This window comes from Salvelinus sp. IW2-2015, linkage group LG4q.2, assembly GCF_002910315.2.
Source record: "Salvelinus sp. IW2-2015 linkage group LG4q.2, ASM291031v2, whole genome shotgun sequence".
NCBI classification, from domain to species: Eukaryota; Metazoa; Chordata; class Actinopteri; order Salmoniformes; family Salmonidae; genus Salvelinus; species Salvelinus sp. IW2-2015.
Window position 1 is genome coordinate 6,520,817 of NC_036843.1, and position 19,228 is coordinate 6,540,044.

General features: G+C 42.1%; 1 protein-coding gene across 1 annotated transcript in view; it reads left to right on the forward strand.

Annotated features, from left to right (window-relative positions):
• The first annotated feature begins 4,434 nt into the window (after positions 1-4,434).
• The window catches only part of LOC111963185 (chloride intracellular channel protein 4-like), a 29,088-nt gene continuing 14,294 nt past the window's right edge, over positions 4,435-19,228 (forward strand). Inside the window, exon 1 of the mRNA XM_023986461.2 lies at positions 4,435-4,862. Coding sequence (XP_023842229.1) covers positions 4,794-4,862 — 69 coding nt within the window. The 5' untranslated portion in view covers positions 4,435-4,793. The remainder of the gene's footprint in view (positions 4,863-19,228) is intronic.

A 19,228-nucleotide genomic window follows, 5' to 3' on the forward strand; every position in this document is an offset into this window, starting at 1 on the left:
AGCCTTATAGTTTTGTTGAATATGAAATGCGTCTATTTTTATGCAGTTGAAGTGGGAAGTCTACGTACACTTACGTTGGAGTAATTAAAACTTGTTTTTCAACCACTCCACAAATTTCATGTAAACAAACTATAGTTTCGGCAAGTCGGTTAGGACATCTACTTCGTGCATGACAAGTAATTTTTCCAACAATTGTTTACAGACAGATTATTTCACTTATAATTCACTATCACAATTCCAGTGGGTCAGAAGTTTACATACAGTAAGTTGACTGTGCCCTTAAACAACTTGAAAAATTCCAGAAAATGTCATGGCTTTAGAAGCTTCTGATGGATGAAGCTTGTGGATGTATTTCAAGGCCTACCTTCAAACTCAGTGCCTCTTTGCTTGACATGGGAAAATCAAAAGAAATCCGCCAAGACCTCAGAAAAAACGTTGTAGGCTTTCACAAGTCTGGTTCATCCTTGGGATTCATTTCCAAACGCCTGGAGGGACCACATTCATCTGTACAAACAATAGTACGCAAGTAAAAACACCATGGGACCAGGCAGCTGTCATACCGCTCAGGAAGGAGAAGCGTTCTGTCTCCTAGAGATGAACTTTGGTGCAAGTCAATAACAACAACAGCAAAGGACCTTGTGAAGATGCTGGAGGAAACAGGTGCAAAAGTATCTATATCCACAGTAAAACGAGTCCTATATCGACATAACCTGAAAGGCCGCTCGGCAAGGAAGAAGGAAGAAGCCACTGTTCCAAAAAAGCCAGACTACGGTTTGCAACTGCACATGGGGACAAAGATCGTACCTTTTGGAGAAATGTCCTCTTATCTGATGAAACACAAATAGAACTGTTTGGCCATAATGACCATCGTTATGTTTGGAGGGAAAAGAGAGAGGCTTGCAAGCCGACGAACACCATCCCAACCGTGAAGCGCGGGGGTGGCAGCATCATGTTGTGGGGGTGCTTTGCTGCAGGAGGGACTGGTGCACTTCACAAAATAGATGGCATCATGAGGTAGGAATATTATGTGGATATATTGAAGCAACATCCTGACATCAGTCAGGAAGTTAAAGCTTGGTAGCAAATGGATCTTCCAAATGGACAATGACCCCAAGCATACTTCCAATGTTGTGGCAAAATGGCTTAAGGACAACAAAGTCAAGGTATTGGAGTGGCCATCACAAAGCCCTGACCTCAATCCTATAGAACATGTGTGGGTAGAACTGAAAAAGTGTGTGCGAGCAAGGAGGCCTACAAACCTGACTCAGTTACACCAACTCTGTCAGGAGGAATGGGACAGAATTCACCCAACTTATTGTGGGAAGCTTGTGGAAGGCTACCCAAAACGTTTGACCCAAGTTAAACAATTTAAAGGCAACGCTACCAAATACTAATTGAGTATATGTAAACTGACCCACTGGGAATGTGATGAAAGAAATAAAAGCTGAAATAAATCATCTGCTATTATTCTGACATTTCACATTCTTAAAATACAGTGGTGATCCTAACTGACCCAAGACAGGGAATTTTTACTCGGATTAAATGTCAGGAATTGTGAATACTAAATGTATTTGACTAAGGTGTATGTAAACTTCCGACTTCAACTGTATGTACTGTGTGCTTGTGTCCTCAAGTGACTCAACATCAGCATTTTATAACTTTTTTTACCAGAAAGGTGAGATTTTAAGCTTTCTTGGAGTATGCAGCATTACTAGTTAATGTTTATGGTACACTCGTGATAATTACTTTTGGGGATTACATTTTAGATTAAGAGGATAAAATTATATGTAAATTTGAATTGTGCAGCATGAAATAATAGCAGGGGTACTGAGTGGTGTGCATTGCTAATAATCATCCACCACACTAAGGCCATAGTGTGTATTAGTAAAGACCGCCAGAGTAGTGACTGCTGCTCCCTTGGCTTAATTTTTGTCCTGTTGGGATGCTTGATGGGTCTGTGAGCAGCTGCTCTAGGGTTTTGGCGAGTCCTAGGTAGAAAGCACCTTCAAGCATGCTGGGGGCAGATACATTGAATGGTTTTACAATCAGCACTGATATGTAGGCAAACGGGATAGGCACACCATGTCATAGTAGACCTATTAGGCACCTTGGCCAAACTGCTTGTCCTGTCCAATACATTTTTATAAATGGTACAGTACTATTACAGTTTTACAATGCCATGCTGTACTAGTTCAACTCGAGATTGAAACCTATCCACTGTAGAGAGCCTGATTACCTGATAGGGCCATTTTCTCTCATCTCTCAGAGCTATGACTCATATGACCTTATTACAAATGTAAAAAATATACCATAAATGGACAAAAGTCTATTCTGAAGTTAATATAATGTACTAGATGTGAGTCATGTAAGTGTTTCAGTTACTGTAAAACCAACTTCTCTGTTATGGTTAATGCTTTTGTTGTAACACCTGCTCCAGAGGCGGCCCGACACAGGCAGTGTGAGGACATTGAGCAAGCTGCTGCTACACCAGCATTGCTGCCAGGGGGAGTTGAGCCAGCTACCCAGTCTCTTATAGGTTATCAATAAAATGTCAGGTCACTGGCCATTTCTGAGAGGATTCTAACTGGAGATATATCTCAGGTCCTTCTATACTGCCACCTACTGGTTGGATGAGTTTAGACGTCTCAGGCCCATCATCTCTCAGGCAGGCTCCTCCAATGCCAGGGCCGTCACTTCCAGGCTAACCTAATGTACCAGGCCTAAACAAAACGCCTGAGCAGCGTGTCCTAATTTCTGGTCCTGGCGAGAGGCTGGCCGGAGGTTATCTTCTGTACTGTTCAACCAATCCAGTAAATATGGAGGAGTTAAGATCGACTGTCGCCTGGTTAATGTACAAAAGCAGAAGGATCTCTCCCACTTCCCCTGAAAACCGGTTTTGTTCAACCCCGCTGAGGGTGCATCGGGCCTAACACAAGGAGCAGAGTATTTTTCCCCCTTCTGTTTACCACAGAGAGGATAGCGTCCAAACGACTGACAACTCACGATATGAACCGTACATAGTGTTGCTTGGCGAGCACCGTTTCCCCACGGCCCTGTTAAAGTTACGGCAAAGGAAGTGTCTAGCTAGGACCCTAGCTCTGCAGTTCTTTACATCTGCTATCCAACACAACAGATTACAAATACATTTCAAGCTAAAACGTTGCACATGAATTATACTAGAATGATAGTTTAAATGAAAAAGGTATACTTTTATTTCCCTTTTGACCCACATTTTAATCGCATAGACAATCAGGGGAAATCCAGAATATCAAAGTGTCAGTTAAACACAAGCACTACGATCCCTGCAAAAAGTGTAATACCACAGATAGAACGAGAAAAAAGATATAAAAAAATCTTTGGTAATACTATGCTACACATTCATTCTGCCATTTTCATTCAACGCTGAAAACTCCTCCCACCAGTAGGTGGTAGTATAGTCAAATCATTGAGGGGTCCTGGTATTGGAGATGGGCCTGCCTGAGAGACGATCGGCTTGAGAGATTGTCTGCAGTTAGACTATTGATTTTAGATATAGATATTGGGAATAATGGACAGCACCATGTCTATTGCAATGATATTTTATGTATATTCAATTCAAGAGCCTAATCTCAAGACCTGGAGGTCATTAGGTAATGTGTTCTGTTTGAAGGGAAATTGTGCATATATCCACCCAATTCTCAGACCATGCATACACAGTACGCAAAACTTCTAGTTGATCAACTGTATTGCAAAAAAAAAAAGTGGGGACATGGAGGTGTTTGATGAACTGGAATTATAATAATAGTAGGCTAATAAAACAACGTAGGCCTAATGATAAAGCAGATGCCTTTGCCATTGGTAAGGAGATCACATAGCAGCATATCGCCTATAMATATTTTTTATTTTACTATACAATGTGTACAAAATATTAGTAACACCTTTCTAATATTGAGTTGCACCTCCCCTTTTTGCACGCAAAACAGCCACAATTTGTCGGGGTATGGACTGTTGAAAGCGTTCCACTGGAATGCTGGCCCATGTTGACTCTAATGCTTCCCACAGTTTTTTATATTTTTTATTGATGTAGTTCTGTCCTTGAGCTGTTCTTGTCTATTAATGTTTTGTATTATGTAATGTTTCATGTTTTGTGTTTACACCAGGAAGAGTAGCTGCTGCTTTTGCAACAGCTAATGGGGATCCTAATAAAACACCAAAAAAATACCAATACCAAAATGTGCGGCCAGTGTTTGGAACTGGCTATGTGCATGCACTTTTTTTTAAGTCACTGAAAAGGTTTTATACATTCTGCCCACACCTACAGAAAAGTACAATTTTTTGCCATTGTGCTTTCTTTTAGAAACGGTCATGGCCCAGTTCCAACATCTACAAATCATACAGTAAATGAGGGCGTTTTTGTTACCATAAAAGGTGACTGGAGGGCGTTTTCCAGGCGGGGTTGTAACGGTCATTCACGAGGGCAGAAATATAGTGTGCCTCTGATTTATCAATGATAATGTTGCGTGCAACAGTTTGATAAACGACAATAATTTGTTGTGCACGGAAATCCTGTAGAGATACRGAAGAGTCAAAGGGACGGGCTGCACCAATAGCACACTGCTCTTGCCATCTRTGTGCTTGACTTTCTCCTCCCACCACTCTTGTGTGAGAATTGCAGCGAGCCACCAGCCTAGGAAAATCGGTTATCCGAATACTCCGTGGAAAGGGGGTGGCAAAGAAGAGCGATTAGGCTGAAGATAACTGTTTGGTGGGGAAAGACGATTTCGTTTGGAAAAGTTTCTAAAGTTTAGTTCACAATGTCTTTGTCGGTACCCCAGAATGGAATCAAGGCGGATAACGAGCCCGTTATCGAGCTCTTTGTGAAGGTACGTTCCAGAATAGATTCTCCAGCAGCCTGTCTGTCGCATTGTGAAAAGTTTGTTCTTGACTGTATTTATCTAAATAATAATTGTACGTAGATGTTAGGCCTAAATTAACAAATGCATTTAGTCGGGCACGTTTTTGGGGGGGTACCGGTATAAAGTGAACATATAAGKTACTTTTCTTTCTTGGAGTGCATAGGACAGTGAATACGTGTGCTGTCGTTATTGATGTACCAATTGGTTGTATTATATTGTTGCCATTTGCTTTCAAAAACTGTTTCTTGAAGTACTGCGCATACAGAAGTCAAATAGTCTTTCAAATTGCGCAGGGGATCAGTTTTCCCAAACGTTTTACGATTTTTAACAATTCGACTATAGGTTCGATTTTGAGACCATCCATGGCCATGTGGGTTTGTCAGACGTGTAGGGCGGATACAGCGGCTCTGCTCTTCCCATCATCTTGAGAAGGAGAAAAGGCAACCATCCTACTTTTTAAATGTGCCTCGATTTTATGTAAAGAAACTAAGCGTGAATTATACATGTAAAGATTAACGATAGTTTATTAAACAGTGCAACATTGTAGCATTCACTATCGAAACGATAGTGTAGCACCGCCACCGGGTGGTCGCACGCTGGTCGAAACAATGTATCCGCCCTATTGAAATACAATATTTCCAGCCTGTCAAAAAGGGGATATCTGTAAGGTTTGGAAGGAGATGGGAGATGGAAGAAACACTTTTGATATTTGTCAATTGGAGAGAGTTGCAATATATTTACAATTATTGACCTTTTGTRCTGTTTAGGCTGATAATGGTAGGGGTGTGGTGCAATGAAACAGGCTTTCCCCTCAAGTTTATAAGAAATTGGTGACTCAATAGCTTGGCAATTTCACAGAAAAMACTCAGAAGTATTTGGCTTCCAGTCTTAAATGTTTCCTTTTTCTCCGTCTCCAAGTCTGCCAAAATGAGGATACCTCCCCTTTAGTTGGCATGTATTGGGGATGAAGTAATACAGCTTGTTGTAGTGATGGTCTCTGTAAGGAAGCTATAGCTAGCTCTTTGACGTTGCATTTCAATATTGTAAAGTTACTCAATTTAAAAGGGTATATTATGCACTAGAAAGTTTGGGACATCACAGGCTGATATCTGACCTGGAATAGGACTTTAATGTTTTATAGGGTGTTTCTCAATGTGCATACTACCTGCTCCACACTCTCATGCTCCAAGTGCATTCTCCAAGGATGTTCTCTTGAGCAAGTTTATTATTATTATTTTTTACCTTTATTTAACTAGGCAAGTCAGTTAAGAGCATATTCTTATTTTACAATGACGGCCTACCCCGGCCACACCCTCCCTAACCAGGAAGACGCTGGGCCAATTGTGCGCCGCCCTATGGTACTCCCGATCGCCGCCTGTTATGATACAGCCCGGGATCGAACCAAGGTCTGTAGTGACGCCTCTAGCACTCAGATGCAGTGCCTTAGACTGCTGCGCCACTCAGGAGCCAGCTTGTTAGCTAGCTTGTTAGGACAAGGGCGTGGAGAACGCATAAAACATTTAATTGAGAAGCACTCACACTCCCCCTACTGTATTACCTCACGCTGCATCTCCCCATTCACTGAACCGTATTCCAGCCACGACAATGGCAACAATAGAGACTAAACAAGATGTACACAAAGCAAACGTTTTACTTCATAACTATCTGCTAGCTACTGTATATGTGAATAGTAATAATGTAGCTAACCAGCTAGTATAACAGGCAAAAATGACCTAAAACCAATGTTATCCAAGGTCCATTCTTCATGGGTAGCTAGCTAACAATTCTTTGTGCCTATCTGGCTAGTTAACAGTGATAGCGAGCCAGTTAGCTCTATTGTCTTACTATGGGCTTACGACCTACAATGAGTATTGTAGGCAGGGAACCATGACAAAATTAACACAGCATGTATTTATTAACGTAGAAAGATAAAATATTGTACTCAGGCTACATATGAGATGTGAATAGGCAACATTTCATTCTCAAGTCTGAGTAAATTTTCTCTCGCTTCAGCTCAAGTAATGGCCACCGTTGATTTCAAGAGAATTTGCATAATTATATAATTTTTACGTGGCTGCGTCATAMTTCTTTGTATACTTTCCATTGAAGCTTGCATTGATGCATGCTTCAAAATATGTAAAAAATGGAGTAACATTTGATAAGTGCCCTCTGCTCTGTTTCGCATACTTTGATTTGGACTTTCCCGTGCTCCAATTTGGGTGCTTGGAGCACAGTAGTATGCATTTTGAGACACCTATTMACTCCCATCAATCCTGTTTGTGACCCGGGAAGCTTTTTATTCTCTTCTGCCTGTTGCTTGGCAGAGTAGGAGAGGGAAAACAGGGTGAGGTGGTGGAACATCAGTGGGGTGAGGGTGTTTGGGAGCCTGAATTAAATTAGGGAAAAAAAACTACACGAGGCCTTGATCCTGAAACCAAGCTTTATTGGTGATGTAAACTCACTGCCTCCTTCTGAGCAGTATTTCACTGGTGATTATGATCATCTCTGGTTATGATGCTGACAGTGTGATCTAGATACATGTGGCTCTGTTCTGCGTCATGCTACAGTTCTCTTGATGTGCCATAGGCCCATTTGAAGTCCCTGTCCTGTGACTGTRGAATTTGTATAATCTCTTCTCTTTATTTTCAACTCTTAATTTTGCAGCTTTTCTCTTATTGAATTGAACTTTGACATTGTCCTTTTTGCCAGTGGATATRTTTGCCTCAGTGGATAGACATGAACTTTATCTGCCCGTTCCCAAAAGCATTTGGCGATTGACCCTAAGCCAGCACGCTTCGAGGACATAACCTTGGAGTACTGCGTGTTTTAGGAGTCAACCAGCGCACCACTAACAGGGAGGTGTTAGTGATAGCTAGCTAGCTACCTACCTCAGTCAGCCATCCCTCGCTGCATACAGGAGCAGTTACATCATCCCAGGTGACTTTATATGTTGCTACAACCGCTTCCCAGCCCAACCCTCTCTTGTGCTATGTGTGCTCTCTCTGTAGTGCTTGTGTACACAAGATCGTCCCCCATTGTCCGTGTTTGTTTCTGTCAGCGTGTGCGCACAGCAAGGGAGYCTTTGATAGGTGGCACGTTCTCTCCCTACAGCCTATCCATTGCTCTGTGTAGAGGCAGACATGTAACTCACCCATTATTGATGCTCCAGGATGTCCATCATTGTTCCCGCTCTGCTGCTTTAAACACAGGCAGACATCTTAGGCAATGAGGCAGGCGTGCACGTTGCCATAGGCACCACACAAACGGTGGCCACTGGGAACAGCTGATAAGGCTCACTGTGTGCTCTCTGCATGGACTGGCGTAGTGGCTCCTGATCCCCATTCATCATCCTGCTAGRGTCTGAGGGGAGAGACTTTAGTGCCTTTTGAAACTAGCTGACCCACCTAGATTGTGATGATGATATAAGGTTATTGCCCGCTTTAAATCTACCTGCRGCAGTGTGTACTGTTGTCTTACAAGGTTTCTATGGAAACAGTTTTGATTGTAGAGGTGAGTTGTAGAAGTGAGTTCAGTCCTTGAGGTTTTATTAAAGGGGAATTGCAGAATTAACCTGATGTAAAATCCACCCTTGAGCCCCTGCGATGGCTGATGGCCTGGCTGGTGCCAGTCTACAATTTGAAAATCCATCAGTAAAGAGGATCATTTTTGTCCGCTCATAGAAGCAATACAGTTTTATATTATTTTTATTTATCAGGGGGTGCTGCAATTCTATCCATTTTGCTGTAGGGTGGAGATACTTATTTGCAGTTTTATAGCTAGTTTCCTGCAATTCTACACCATTTGCCATGCCTTATGCATTGTTAATATATCTAATTGAGAGTGACTAACAAAATCGAAAGCCCTGCGTGCCCGGTCGGTATTCGGCCATGATAACTGGCTAGATTAACTTAACAATCAAAATTGTTAGCTGACATGGCTAATTGAGTGACTGTCAGTAGCTAGGTTTCCTTCCAATTGGCGACAGTTGCCTACTCTGGAAGGCACATTTGCAATATGCGCTCTAGCCAACAGCTCATAGATACTGTGCGGGTAGGCTAGTCTACATGATGAGATGATTATGGACAAAAGAGAGATTAATTTTATTTGTCAAACGGCAGTCCAACATCGCTCATCATGTCACCAGAATAAGACCGTCGATATTTATATTGGAAAAGAGCATCAAGCTCATCATATGAGAAAAGAGCATCAAGCTCATATTCAATCTGTAGCCCAATAAACTGCATGGTTTTCAGAGTCGCAGTGGGAGGACCACACAACATACAGTAATATCGTTTGACTCTAAGTTTARTTCAATATGATGGTCATATCAATATTAGTGCTTAATTGTGTTTCCGCCGCCATTTTCCACATACTTATTTTACAGACACAAAAAAATCCCTTGTCGAACAATATAGTGTCCCCCCCCCAGTATGACTTTACTCACATAACTGGATGGAAATAACAAGAGAAACTGCTGATACACAACTACATTTTGAAATTGCACTTTGTGTGTTCTATTCTAACTCTCAACAGTAAGTTGAAACCCAGATGGTGGGCCTACAAAATGGGGGCATGGGCCACAAGTTGCCCATCACTGCTCTGTGGGTGTATATCAACATTCCAATGTGTCATCTCTGCTAGTTTAAGTTATGGGCCATTGTGTACAGAGAAATTGGCATAGTAGGCAATTTAACCATTCACAGCCTTTTTACTTGCATTCTTGCACATATTGCAAATGATCAGCAGTGATAATTTTGAATCCATTTTCACATTCACTCTGTTGGAAATGCTTACAAATTGGAACATAACTCAAACTAGCAGAGATCCCACTCTAGAACTTATGATATGCCAAAATCATGGTCTTGTTTTGTGAGGAATCACCCACTYGCTAATTTAATTAAACTGACTAAACGTTCCTGGTGAAGGCGWTGTAGACTGTAAAGGTTTTCTTTGAACGCATTGACAGATGGTGCTAGAGTAATGACTAAGTGACTATGAAGTTCCTTTAAGGAGACTGCATTGTTCATCATATGCACTAATCACTTTGGTTTGACCCTCCAGCACTGGACAGGAAGTGTGGTAATCTTTCCTTGATGACCCATATTACCATAGGACATCGCTCATCGATAGGCACACAAATGCACAATGACCCAGCACCCCAATATCATGCTAAATTACTGTATGGAACAGAAAGCAATACAGAACTCCACATATGAACTCCGAAAGGARATGCTTTCATCTTTAGTTTGTATGCTGTCTCTCTGCCAGCAGGTGTGCCAAGGCTGGGATAAAGGCACACCTCCACCTCCCACCAATGAGGAAGGCATAGAATCCATGGATTCTATTTCCATGGATGAAAGCATTGCAAATAAACATCGAAAGTAATCCATTCTTATGTCCCGTGGCTGGAAGGGGGTCCGTCTGTATTTTTGTGTTACTCAGAGAGAATCACATGGAAACTATGGCGACAGAGCCCAATTATGTACCAGTCACTGGTTTTTAAAGAACCCCTTGCAGGGATGTCCACCCAGGACAAAATCCTAAAGGTCAACACACTTCTCCCTCAGTCTCAGGCCAGAGAGACATCACGAAAAGAGCTGCTCACGTCCTATACTTCCCTCCKTGTACTGTCTGGCTGTGTGACTCCATGTCATGTGAAATATGCCATCATAGGATAATAATAGTTTGGTATGAGAATTATTAGGAACAGCTTGTACACAGGCAAAAACAGGATATGTTTAGTTGACTTTTTCTTGATGTCTTGGCAACTCTGTCCTCTTTTGCCTCTGCTTAGTCATACCTTTCTGTTGTAATTGTCTAAAAATGCAAGATCCACAGTTTTACACGCTCTGGGTTAACCATCAATACGTTGTTTGTGTCGCTGCAGTAACTTTAACTTGTCACAAGTATATACCTGTATCAACTTGACTTCAGCTGGTAGCATTCTACATGTCAATCTCCATTTGCCACTTGTTTGCATAATTACTTTGAGTATAACACATTCTTTCTCCCCAGAGTGGCACAAAGGCAAATGAGTAGCCCGTTTTACAATTTTTTTATAGTAAAATCAATATAGCAGTTTATTCTCTCCAAGCACTATTATGCTGCAGTCAGCATCGTGAGTTTAATGGTCTGTAACTGGTCTGTTGTGCAGTACTGTAGCTGTGAGTGCTTCATCATCAAAAACTGTTAGGACTGGGCCTCGGCCAAATGGACACAGCAATGTAACACAAGATGAGGGGGGTGTTATAATCAGGGCTGTCCCCAACAAACAAACAATCTTTGTCGACCGAAAGTCACCTGTTCTTTCGAAAAATGTGAACTTGTATTTTTTTCGTATACACTCCCCATGTTTAAAAATAAATAAATAATAAATCACCTATATGCATTGAGCTTATGGTTTGATGAAATAAGAAAAATGCCTCGAGGGCACCAGAAATATAGATAACCAGAAGAGGAAAAACCTTAACCTGAGCCAACTATTCTCCTCCTGCTGGCTTTGGCAGATTCMGCCATTACTCTCCTGAAGTTGCAGGTAATAGTCTACACGAGGAGTCGGCACCCTTTCTCATGTGGAATGACCATTTATCTTACCATTTCTACCGATCTGCGTGTCAATTAAGGTTTTCAGATGCACATTTATAAGAATGTCTTCATATCTCAATCATTGTCATGTGGTTAATAAAAATAGATACCGAAAAAGTAACTTCTCTTGCAACTATGTAAAAATAGCCTACATAAAGCAAACAAATAAAAACATTGCAGCCTGCAGGTAGGAAATATCCTGATTTAAAAAATATATATATATATAAAAAAAAATTGTGTGTGTAAATACATGTTCTAATAATTGAGCCAACAGTTGTTGCCTTCTCACCAAGCTGCTTGCCTATTGTCCTGTAGCCCATCCCAGCCTTGTGCAGGTCTACAATTTTATCCCTGATGTCCTTACACAGCTCTCTGGTCTTGGCCATTATGGAGAGGTTGGAGTCTGTTTGATTGAGTGTGTGGACAGGTGTCTTTTATACAGGTAACGAGTGGAGAACAGGAGGGCTTCTTAAAGAAAAACTAACAGGTCTATGAGAGCTGGAATTCTTACTGGTTGGTAGGTGATCAAATACTTATGTCATGCAATAAAATGCAAATTAATTACTTAAAAATCATACAAAGTGTTTTTCTGGATTTTTGTTATAGATTCCGTCTCTCACAGTTGAAGTGTACCTATGATAAAAAATTACAGACCTCTACATGCTTTGTAAGTAGGAAAACCTGCAAAATCGGCAGTGTATCAAATACTTGTTCTCCCCACTGTATATATATTTCTATAAGTCACATTGGCTGCACATGGCCTGTCTGCAATGAATTTGAAACATTGTATCAACTTTTAACTTCTTGGRCCAGCCCAACCTTGCCTAGCGAACTTGCAACATTGTGTAACAAATTCTGGGCCCTCAGTTTCCCATGCCAGTGAGCTTGGGACAGACACAGCTGTAAGCTATTTGCGCAAGGTATACGAAGCAGCGCTTGACTTGGGCAGGAGCTCACCGGAGCTGAGTACCAGCACCTAATTTTCTAGTGCTTGAGCTCCTGTTCCTCTTATAGAATACTAGCTCAAAATTATTGTCCTGCACCTAAAATATATAACAGTAGCAGCACCCAAAATGAGTACCGGAACCTATTTCAGTCCAATGAGTACCGGAACCTATTTCAGTCCAATGAGTACCGGAACCTATTTCAGTCCAATGAGTACCGGAACCTATTTCAGTCCAAAAACCATCAAGCGCTATGATGACACTGCCTCTCATGAGGACCGCCACGGGAAAGGAAGACAAAGAGTTACCTCTGCGGCAGAGGATAAGTTCATTAGTTACCAGCCTCAGAAATTGCAGCCCAAATAAATGCTTCACGGAGATCAAGTAACAGACATTTCAACAACTGTTCAGAGGAGACTGTGTGAAATCAAGCCTTCATGGTCGAATTACTGCAAAGAAACCACTACTAAAGGACACCAATAATAATAAGAAGAAACTTGTTTGTGCCAAGAAACAACAAGCAATGGACATTAGACTGGTGGACATCTGTCCTTTTGGTCCGATGAGTCCAAATGTGTGTTTGTTTTGGTTTCAACCGCTGTGTCTCAAAAATAACTTTTCTTCGTCATTATTGTGTGTAGATTCATGAGGAGGAAAAWAATGTTTAATCAATTTTAGAATAAGGCTGTAATGTAACAATGTGGAAAAAGTCAAGGGGTCTGAATCCTTCCCGAATGCACTGTGTGTGCATATTTATTTTATTTGTTATTGCTCGACTAAAAAATAATATTGGTCGACCCAACAGCTTAACGATCAAACAATCGACCAGTTCACTAATTGGGGTCAGTCCTCTGATTCAGAGGGGTTGGGTTAAATGCGCAAGACACATTTCAGTTGAAGGCATTCAGTTGTACAACTGACCAGGTATCCCCCTTTGCCACTGATTAGAACTAGGGGAATCTCCTCTTTTTAAATGTATTTTTAAAACATGTAAATCTTGGTGAGGTAAAAAAAAAAGTGGCCAGCAAAGCCACAACTCTAAACAATACTTTTTAATTGCACTATAACAGTGACAAACTGTTAGGGCCTACATAAAGCTATCCCAACAGCAGAGTCCCAACAGCAGTCCCAACACCTTACCACTGCTACAGTTCATTCAGCCTCATTTACTGCCTTTAAAAAAAACACAACTGATATGGCTGACTTGCTTAAACAAATGTGGTGTCTACTGACAATTGAGATGTACAAACTATGGCATAAGGGAATGACGAGCGGATAAGAGGCAACKCGTAATTTCTATTAAGACATTAATGAGCGAGCTAGCTATAAATATTTGTTCAGCACTTTTGAAATGTACAGCAGCAGAATTCAGAACATGGGTCGTTCTTAGTGTTCTCCCTGTACACCAAGTCAGAACCGTAGGAGGCATATAAGCAGACAATGAAAGCTCTTACAAAATTCAATGATTACATTTTTCTAAAACAACCAAGTCAGAACAGTAGGTGAAATGAYGGATAAATAGACCAAATTATTAGGGTGAGGCACATGGGCTACTAACAACTTACTACACAACATYCGCTTAGTAATACTTTCTTAGCTACAGTATACATATCTCCCTGGCATATTACATAATTTATGCAACAGCATACATTACATTGTTGGACTCCCCTTGTTGTGCTTTGCTCACTTGAACAGGAAGGTGGCACGGTGGTCCTTCGTGGGCAAATTTTGTGATCAAAGTCTGTCATTCTCTGGATTTATGGTGCTTTCAAGACAACTGGAAACTCGGAAAAAAACAAGGTCCAATCATGATGGCGTCATTGATCTTCAGGTCGTAGCTCTGGAAAGAGGCCCGAGTTCCAGACTTACAATTCTGAGTTGAATGACCGTTCAAAACATATTTTCCAGTCGGAGCTCGTTTTTTCCGGAATTCAGTTGTCTTAAACTCACCGAAGTCTGATTTCCCAATGCCAAGTTTCCAGTTTTGAGCACGGCACAAATCATGCTTAATTGACAGCATGAAGGTTTATCATTTTTAAACTTGGAAAAGAGACACTTAATCCCAGATTTGGGACCACACAGCCACTCCACTGAATAGCAGGCTAGTGATCGCTTTGCAATGCTTGCAGTTAGCCACTGTCACTGATTCCACTCAAACCACTCATTGTTGAATTTCCAATTTCCAACTTGTTGTGTAATGTTTGGGCGATGAGCACCGARACGTTTTATCTATAATTTCTCTTGATATGACAAGGATTTGCCAGTATATTGTCGACTTGATTCATGATGACTGCTAGCTAAGATTTTGTAAGTATGATATTGACAGTCCAATCAAAGCTAAGGTAGATATAAATGTCATTTTATCTGTGGCCAATGACCTTGAGCCTTCTTGGATMGGCACTTCTAATGTAACTCTATGGCAGCACATAAGGGGCTTGGATTTTCAAGGTCTACCRTTAGACTTGGCGGTGACGTACTGTCCCCACAAGGGACAGAACACAGAGATAATCATGGTGCAACTAGAGAACATTACCAACACCTACACTACGTGTTTTCCACTGGCTGCCCCACCACCACAGAAAGCATTGATCTAGGCTGAAACACCTGAATGACAGGTTGCCACTTATATAATGCACTATATTAGTGATGTTTCAAGAGACCTGACCATATACACTGAGTGTACAAAACATTAGCAACACCTTCCTAATATTGAGTTGCTTTCCCTTCGAACAGACTCAATTCGTCGGTGCATGGACTCTACAAGGTGTCAAGCCTTCCACAGTGATGCTTCCCCATGTTGACTCCAATGCTTCCCACAGTTGTGTCAAGTTTGTTGGATGTCCTCTGGGTGGTGGTGGACAATTCTTGAAACTGTTGCACGTGAAAAACCCAGCAGCGTTGCAGTTCAAAGGCACTTAACGTTTGTCTTGCCCATTCACCCTCTGAATGATYCACAATTCATGTCTCAAGGCTTAAAAATCTTTCTTTAAACTGTCTCCTCCCCTTCATCTACACTGATTTTTAAAGTTGATTTTTAATAAGGGATAATAGCTTTCACCTTGATTCACCTGGTCAGTCCATGTCATGGAAAGAGCAGGTATTCATAATGTTTTATACACTCTGTGTCGTACCGGATAAATATTTTATTTATATTGAGTTTCAACAGTCACGTTTGTTTAAATGTTCTGGACACTTAACTCTCTTGGTGAATGAAAAGCATGCTGTGTGCTCATGCCATTCTATTCCGAGGAAAGGCTTGGTGCCTGTTAGGAAGTTGACGTATTAATCCTTCTGCTCCCAATGACAGGAAGTGAGACTGACTTGAACGACAAGGAATGAGGTAGAAGGATGGATGGGCAGTGAGAAAATGGAGSAGAAAGGCGGAACATAGAGGGGTTCAGGATGTGTTGGGATAGGGCAGGCAACAATTCGGACAGAAATACAACTTTTATAGATCAGTTATAATCAGGTTTACAGATGGGCATTGCTTCTGACATTTATCTCTCTGGTACATCGACTTGGCTAACAGGGTGCTCGAGTGCTGGACCTCAGAAATGTAGGGAATCTACCCTGAGGGCAGGCAGTGTAACCCAATTCGATCCCATCTGCTTATGTTTCACATCCCGCTTTACACTGGTAAAATGGGGGATAGCGAGCCATGCCTACTGTAGTTCAAATGTCAAWTGAGGCTGGTGTTGGTTTATGGCGATGGTGCAGGCTTTGCTGCCATGTGAACTGACTTACACCTATAGCACAATGCTGGAGCCAAGGGGTTGTTCAGAATGGTCTGGASTTCAGTGGTCTTTTGAGGGAATCACTGCATTTAGTGTTAAAGTTGCRTCTATCAGATTGTAGAAGGCTAAATGGGGTATTTTACGTGTGTGTGTGTGTGTGTACACGTGTATAGAGTGAGGGGGAAGGTGAGGAATGCAGTGTATGTCTGAGTCACCTGTTTGGGGTCTGTTTGCGTCGAGGTGGAGTGTCACAGTACACCCAGACCTCGGTGTGAGCCGGCCAGGGCAGAGTTTGTGTTGGAACACACTCTTTAAACAACCGTCACACAGATCAGCAGGAATTGTTTCGTCTTTACTTCTCCTGCACATCTGCCTGTCTTTCTCCCTTCCCTGGTTTCTGTCTTATTTGCTTCCAACTTTACCCGAATCATGTTTCACTGAAATTCATACCCGACTTTGTTATTGTTCTTAACCTGGAGAGAGTAATGGGTCACATTGTTYATGACTCGGAGTGAGCTAAATCTTATCCCTTTCCACCCCTTGGTCAGTGTCCCAAAGAAACGTAAATGTTGCAAGTTTGAAGTCCTCTACCTCTGTAMGRCTGTCTGTCTGGGAGACGTTAGGTTTCCACTCCATGTCATCCACATGAGTCAGCGCCACACCAGGGTGTGACGCATTTCCTTTCCTGTAGGGCCGGACTTCTCCACACTCATCCTTCTGACCACAAACCTAGCCCTAGCCAAGTCAGCATCAGTCCCTTCCCTTCAAAGTAACAGCTTTACATCAGCCAGCCCAACTCCAGCCAGCCCCGTCAGTCCCAGCTGACCCAGTCATCCCAGCCCAGTCAGTCCCAGCTGACCCAGTCATCCCAGCCCAGTCAGTCCCAGCTGCCCCAGTCATCCCAGCCCAGCCACACCTAGTTTGCATGCTTGTCCAGCCTAGGGGAGGCGTGACATAACATAACGTGACCCTTCCCAGAGGACATTCCGCCTGTGTCACGGGGCGAGAGGAGAGCAGCGGAACACTTGTTGGCTGACCCCCACCAAGCTCCTTATTCGGTAAAAGTGTGGCCTGAACTCGAGCCCACCCAATTTAGAATGTTAACTGTGAGTGGAGGGGAGGACATGACCATCATGTTACTAAAATTAGGCCTGGATCAGACAGGGCAGAACTCTCCAAAGGAAAAACAATAGACGTGTTACCAGTCCTGGTCTGAAGCGTTGATCAGCCACCACTCTGGTGGAGCGTTTTGGCCTCTGAGGACTTAAAAAGGTTAGGTAGATCTTTATTACAAAGGCACTGAAAACTGGTAATTTATACATTCCCAAACGTGTGTTTGTGAGAAAGGGAGGCAGAGTGGGACAGCTCATGATTCTATTGCTGGGATGTTCCTAGCCATAAAATGTTATGGGACATGAGGAAGAATAGACATTTTTGTTAATGGCAGTTAAAATGCCGAGTAGCCAGTCTATTACAACATCCTGATGCTTAAAACCTAGTGTCATCAGACTTGACATGCCTCAAGATGGTCATTTATAGAAGTAGCTCCATGAGGGTGAGTGATATCATGATCTGAGGTCACAGCAACACTGGTAACGTGGCTGTGCTTGTCTCCTGTAGATGGGTGYTGGAGGGGGATGACTGAGGTCCCATTGTGCTCCGATGGGCCTCCCTGGACCTTCAGTGACTTTGGCATGAGTCATCCTCTCCACTGGACGGACAACTCTGTGTCTCTTTGTTGAATCAGGTAGCCTAGTGGTTAGAGCGTTGGGCCAGTAACCGAAAGGTTGCTGGATCGAATCCCAGAGTGACAGATTTTGACCTTGTTAATTCTGCCCCTGAACAGGGCAGTTAACCCACTGTTCCCCGGTAGGCCGTCATTGTAAATAAGAATTTGTTCTTAACTGACTTGCCTAGTTAAATAAAAAAGAAATATCAGAAGCTTCTGTATCAGAAGCCTAATGTTCTAGTAGCATGTATTGCTTGCTGTAAGTAAAATAGGAACATTGGCACAATTTATTTGGAATATGATGCAATCATCATCTCCTGACTAATTTTAACCTGAAAATGAATAAGATAAATGGATAGGCTAAATCATGTAGTGAATAATGGCCGACTTGTTAAGTAATATTTTTCAGTAAGTACTGTGGGATTGCAGTTTTCTTACCACATATAAAATGTGAAATTATGATCACTGCTGAATCACTGAAAATAAARGTACGTGTGATCTCATGACCATATTAGGTGCTGGGCCAAAATAATTTCTTACCTCATTAAATTTTATTGGTCTTTTTTTTAATCCAGTAACATGTGCAGAACTGTCCACAAACAGTTTCTGCTGGGTATTCCCCAAAAGGAGCTCTGTATTCACAATGCTGAATGCAACGGTTCTGGGACACTGCTCAAAGCAATGGATACTTGAGAGAGAACCGTGTTGGAGGGCCTGTTACACCACTGAGAGATGGAACTAAGCCATGATTTAGTTATGACAGTTAACAGACACGACTAGTGTCACAGCTACTGTGTCTGTCAAATACACCAAAATCGGATGGCTTGTATTTTAAAGTTTGTAGCTCATAAATATATATTTTTAAATAATAAGTAATCTTATTGATTTGAATGTCCTCAACCCTTTTTTCTGTTGCTTTGTGAATATCTACACGACTTCACTGTAAATCAGCTTCTTCGTATGTCTTAAGACTGTTTCTTTGTGTGTTGAAGATACAGCTGTGTCCGAGGGGGACGTACAGCAGAAATGCACCGCTACAAGCATCCTCATTTCCGGACTAGTTTCTACCCCCTGCCCCTAGTGAGGGGCCCAGGATGGGGGGGGGGGGGGGGGGTGGTGAGGAGAACACCAAGCAGCCCGCTAATAATGCTTGGTTGGCTTGCGCTCTGCTTGTTTTTCCCCTAGACCCTTTTCACACACTCAATCTATTATTTTTGTCTCCCTTTCTCCTTAACTAGATTTATGCTAATTCCACCAGTCTATTTCTGTCTTCCCTTATTCTCTACCATTTCTCTCTCCCTCCCAACCTCCATCTCAGAGAAGGCAGGGCTGCAGGGAGTT